Here is a 5,590-nt window from a genome sequence, read left to right as displayed (position 1 = left end):
GTGGCGCCACCAATTTTACATATAAGCGCATACAAAATTTTCAATATGGCTGCGCCCATGAGAGAGAAAATTTCGTCTCATTCATTTCCGCCCCATGATATTATCGTATATGTATTTGTATAAATGTGAAACTTAATTGGATTAAGCTATCTTCAAGAAGAGAAATCCTTTTGTTTTTTGATTCAATGTAAATAAACAAAAATTTTAAGCGAGATTTAGGTGGCACTAATTCGGTCGAATATTTGTTAACTAGATTTTAGTAAATTATATTCTCTATAAAATATATTTTTTATTTTTCGAAAAACATGGTAATGAGAAGATGAAAAAAAACCTAGTGAAATAGACTCACACACACATATATATCTAAAAAGAAAAAGAAATAAAAAGAATATATGGCGGAAAAATTTCAAAACAATAAAAGTATTCGTTGTTTTAATTCTTCTTGTTTGTCCTTTGAAGGTTTTTTTTTTATTTTAGGCGCAATAATATTGACATCTAAATGTCATTGGTAAATTACTATATTACAGATTTTGCATTCAAAAACGTTTAATTTGAATTATTTGTCTTTGCTGTGCTCTTTTCTTTATTCGATGGGTTGAGTCAAATTCAACGGGCAAAACCGTCTCGTACAGGAGGCCGGGACTAAGTTAGCATAACATTTTTCACGAAGAGTTTAATTTTGCTGTGTACACTTGTTGTGAAACCTTCAAAATTGCTCGATTGATGAGGCATACCTCCATATTTGGCAATGAAAAAAAAAACCATGTTATCTGGACTAATTTTTCACGAAGAGTCTGAATCTGACCTCAGAAATGTATAATAGCTGATGTGTGTTCATAGAAATTTCGATTTTCATGCAATCCAAACCATATATTTCATCTACATATAAAAATTGAGTGAGGAGTGACAGATGGGCACGTGGAAAAAATTGTCAGAACAAAAGTTTCTTATCTTGACATCCTCTATCTAAAAAATAAAAATCGATCCACCCTAATTTATATTCAAAGAGACACACTGGTGAGAAAAAATGTTTTGATCGTTTAATCGAAAAGTCTCTTTGTATACATTAGAACAACAATGAATGCGCGTAAAGATGCGTTAAATAAGCACTATTTGCAAAATATCTGTAGATATGTATCTATCTGTTTTTATTGTATGAACTGGGTTTGGTATATTGTAAAAATTGCTGGAAGATAGTATTTTTAATCATTTTATTTTTTCAAAACCACCCCCTTTTCCTCCGGAACGATTCTTCCCATACGCCGAGTAGTTGAAACTGAGAATTCCAGGTAAAAATATAACTTACACGATAAGAGACTGAAAACACAAACCATACATAGCAATATTGTTTGTTCCTTGGCTCTTCCTCTCTTCCTCAACCTTGCAACATGCCTTTCCATACCAAACGAAGCTAGTTTGTGTTCTCTTTCTCTTGTGCTATAAAGGGGACAAGCGAACGAAAGAGAACGCCAATATGTGTGAGACTTGTGTGTGCCGAGAATGTTTGTAGTTCAATAGAAAATTGAAGTTTAGGTATTGAAAGTCGCACAATTTTACAAATCAGTTCGATCTGAGATCTTGCGTTGAAAGCACATGTGATCTTCTTAAATATAACGTTTTTTTTCGAAATCAGTTGGTATTTTTTTCCACGTGAAATACGATCAATTTTTTGAAAATTTTAAAGAAGTTTTTATACGATTTGGACAAAAATAAATAAAGAAAAAAACACATTTACTAAACAAAATATTTTAGTAAAAATATTGCAATTCGTTTTTAATTTGCAATAGACCTTAGTGCTTTTGAAAAAAAGAAGAAAAAAATAAATAATATTCAAAATGCAGTTGCAAGCAACACAATCATCGCCATCAACAAACAGCACCACATCGTCGTCACAACAGCAACCACAATCACAAAACGAATCAAACATGTTGAATGATATGTTTCCAAATTTATTGAATGTGTTGACAGAATGTCACGGTGATTTGGTTCAAACTGGTTCGCCAATGATTCTATGCTCGTCATTGCCACCACATTGGCGCAGCAATAAAAGCCTGCCATGTGCATTCAAAGTGATTGTACTCGACTACGAAATTCCCGATAATACAGAAGTTGTGATTACAGCCGGTAATGACGAAGATTGTAATCCAAAATTGAAAAATAATACAGCCGTTTTGAAAAACGGTGTTGCTAAATTCAACGATCTTCGATTTGTGGGCAGATCAGGACGTAAGAAATTATTTTCCGTTGTAATCACAATTCGTTCATCGGTCAATCAACAAACTATGACTACAATTCCCGAACAAATCGCCACATACGACAAAGCAATCAAAGTCACAGTGGATGGACCTCGCCAGCCAAGAAGTAAGCAAAGTAAGTTTTTTATTTTTTTTATTTGGGATGTATGTTTGTGAAACCATTAGAAAAAATGTTGTCTCGCAATAAATAAACAAAGCTGCCTTTTCCTTGATTTACTTCACGCATTTCCACAATGAATTTTGTCATCTTTTTATTTTTCTTAAGATTCACTTTGTTTTTGTAAATATCGTTTACTAAATCAATATCTTATTTTCAATAGGCTTTGGATACGGACATTCGAATGGATTGCATCCATTCATGATGAATCCAAACTGGCTCGATGCAGCTTATATGAGCTACGCATTTCCCGAATATTTCCGCCAACAACCACATAGTCCGCCAAGAAACGTACCAGCCACGGTACTGCCACCAACAATGGCATCAGCCCAACCAACCATTCTTACGACACATTCAACCACCACAATAGTCCCGACGTCACGATCGGGTACATATCTACCATCACCATTCCATCCGTTTGCTCATCCAGAATTATTATACCAAAATCAATTTTTGCCATATAATTTGACCGGTTTGCGTAGCATTTCAAATGGCCGTCCCATTCATCATCATCTCCAACACAACACAAGTCTACCATCTGAATCGTCTGTAATGTCAAACCGAACGTCCGAACTTTTGAGCACATCACGTTTATCACCCACCTCATCACGACCATCATCATCGAGCCCACCATCATCGCAACACAGTGATGTCATCAAAAATGAATCGGAAGAATCGGACGATGAACAAATCGACGTGGTGAAGTCCGCCTTTGTACCAATTTTACGACCAAACCCGGCCGCCCATTCATTCGTTGACGTAACTGATTCAACAACAATCACCGATCAAACAGATGCAAAAATCCGTTGCGATTTGAAAGCGCCATCATCACGGAAACCCGTCCATGAAACCGCACCAACTGGTCCACGATCACCTGAAACCAAAATTAAAACACCGATTAGCGCACAAAAACCCGTATGGCGACCATATTAATTATAAATTAATGGCAACAAGCACAATTGTGCAGGACATAATTAATGAATCTGTGACCGCGTGCGTGCACGCTCTTTATGTATAAAGGTGAAACTTAGTTAGATTAAATTATTTTGAGGTGGAGACATTTTTTTTTTCATTCAATGTAAATAAACAAATAATTATATATTTTTTTTTATTTTTCAATATTAATGGTAAGGAGATGAAATTAGTGAACATGTATATACATAAAGAAAAGAATAAAATAAATGAGAGATAATGACGAAAAAATTTCCAAATAATAAAGAGCATTTATTGTTTTTATTCTTCATTGAGTTTCAGCTTTGCCTTTGTCGGTTCAACATATTTTGTCATTCATGTTCAACTCCGATTCAGTTTGCTCATATAATTTATTTGTTATTTTAGGCATATTAACAATGAAATTCTAAACGGCATAAGTAAATTATTATTTTACACATTTTCCGTTCATAATTTTTTTTTATTTGAATGAATTGAATTGTCTTCACGTTCAATGTTCGTTGCCTTATTGAACAGGCTAAATTGAGCTGAAATGTGCAGAAAACCAGGTAAAAATTTGAACGCAAAAATGAGATTCAAGAACCGAAGTGCAGAGAAAGTAATATACTCGCAATAAAAGTGTGTAAATAGTACCTTACACTTTATTACTCTTTTCCGTTGTCCTTTTGCTTGTGCCATATTTGCAACATTGCAAATATTTTTGCATTTTTGCAAAGTTCGTTAGATTCTGTTGCAAAGTTAGTAAGGTCAAACGATTCTTTAGTTTGAGTTGTTCTTCAATCCCGAAACCAGTTGAATCGGTCACATTTTTGGTGCGATTGGTATGAAAAATGTTCGTAACGAATCTTTTAAACAATTGAATCATGAACATATTCAACGATCAACAATCTTTATTCAAAACTTCAGCAAAGTATAAACACTGCCGATACACATCAAACAAATCATCAAAAAAAATGATTATTGTTTTCGTAAGATTACCATAAACAACAGAAATTCAATGGGTTTGAATGATTTTTCCCGTTGAATGATTTTTTTCTCTTTCAACTGGAATGTACGCATATAAAATGCGGCAATATCCGGAGTTGAGCGATTGATTGAAACATTAAATTATCCAAATCGAATAGCTTGAGAAAAGGTTTAACTGGCCATAAATCAGTTTCGTATGTCGCTTTGTTCTGTGCTACATTATGAGTTAACAAACTAGGCCACAGCACTATATATGCTGCCCATTTAAATTGTACTATTTAGCATGCACCGAAAAAATTTACATAAAATTCGATACTTTCAATGCAATTTGCATTAAAAGTAATGTAAATTGTTGAAAATACCTTTTTTATTTTTTTCAATGCAAAATACGAATGTTTGCAAATTAACATAATTTTTTCGCTTTTGAAACCTGAGAATTTTTTAAAAGTCTTTTGAAATGATGATTACTTCATGCAAAAAAGAAGATTCCAATTCAGGTCAATATTGTAACAGAATGGGCTTCAATCTCAGCTCTTTATTTGAAAATGGTAATGCGAAATTTATTTTTTTCGTAATGCGAATCAAAAATCAAAATCAATAAAGGTTTTCTCATCGAAGAGTGTGCATGTTGTGAAACGTGCATAAATTTTCAATTGATTCACCGTATATAAAACATTTGCAATATAAAAACGGCTTAAAGGCCTCAACGTTCGTCAATATTTACCCTCAATTCAACAATTTATAATAATTTGTGTTTTATGTATCGTAAAATTGAGCTCCTATGAAAATTAAGAGAGGTACAGAGAGAGAGAGAGAGAGCGGAAGAGAGAATGAAAGCGAAAAAGGATATTTTATTCGTATGCTTGTTAGGTAATATTGAATATGTATGCAAACGCAGTTGAAAAAAAATACACCATCGTTTTCGTATCCATCACAACCAAAGTGCATTTGCTTGAACACTGACATACCACATTATTATGCCATGTTTATCAAACCGTCTATTCAACAAATTCTCCTCTCCTTTCCACTTTCTCACTCCCATCGTTTCTCGCTGTTCGTTCGTTTACAACCACGAATTTTGAAAAGGGGCAGCGGTTGCCGATTTTTCCCATTCGCATTTGATATGCAAAGTGGTTTTACATTCCATTTTCAGATAAAAGTTCATGTCACTTTATCGTTGCGCATCGATTACAAATTGGCATCAATTGCTTTATATTCGTATTATATGCTCTTCCGTGAAAATGGGCCTCTGAAGTATGTT

At 33.8% G+C, this 5,590-nt stretch overlaps 1 protein-coding gene across 2 annotated transcripts; it reads left to right on the top strand.

Moving 5' to 3' along the window:
* The first annotated feature begins 1,758 nt into the window (after positions 1-1,758).
* On the top strand, positions 1,759-3,536 carry LOC116344826 (segmentation protein Runt-like). 2 transcript variants are annotated; one of them, XM_031773605.1, is made up of 2 exons: positions 1,759-2,361; positions 2,576-3,536. In XM_031773605.1, exons 1-2 carry the CDS (start codon positions 1,836-1,838, stop codon positions 3,343-3,345), a joined length of 1,296 nt encoding a protein of 431 aa, XP_031629465.1. In that variant the 5' UTR covers positions 1,759-1,835; the 3' UTR covers positions 3,346-3,536. The 2 variants fall into 2 exon arrangements, with proteins under 2 accessions (XP_031629465.1, XP_031629464.1); XM_031773604.1 differs by having other exon boundaries at positions 1,759-2,370; positions 2,576-3,534.
* The last annotated feature ends 2,054 nt before the right edge of the window (positions 3,537-5,590 follow it).

Source organism: Contarinia nasturtii, unplaced genomic scaffold (genome assembly GCF_009176525.2).
Source record: "Contarinia nasturtii isolate CC-2019 unplaced genomic scaffold, AAFC_CNas_1.1 Cnas_scaffold_1182, whole genome shotgun sequence".
Lineage (NCBI taxonomy): Eukaryota > Metazoa > Arthropoda > Insecta > Diptera > Cecidomyiidae > Contarinia > Contarinia nasturtii.
This window is presented reverse-complemented; position numbering and strand designations above follow the sequence as displayed.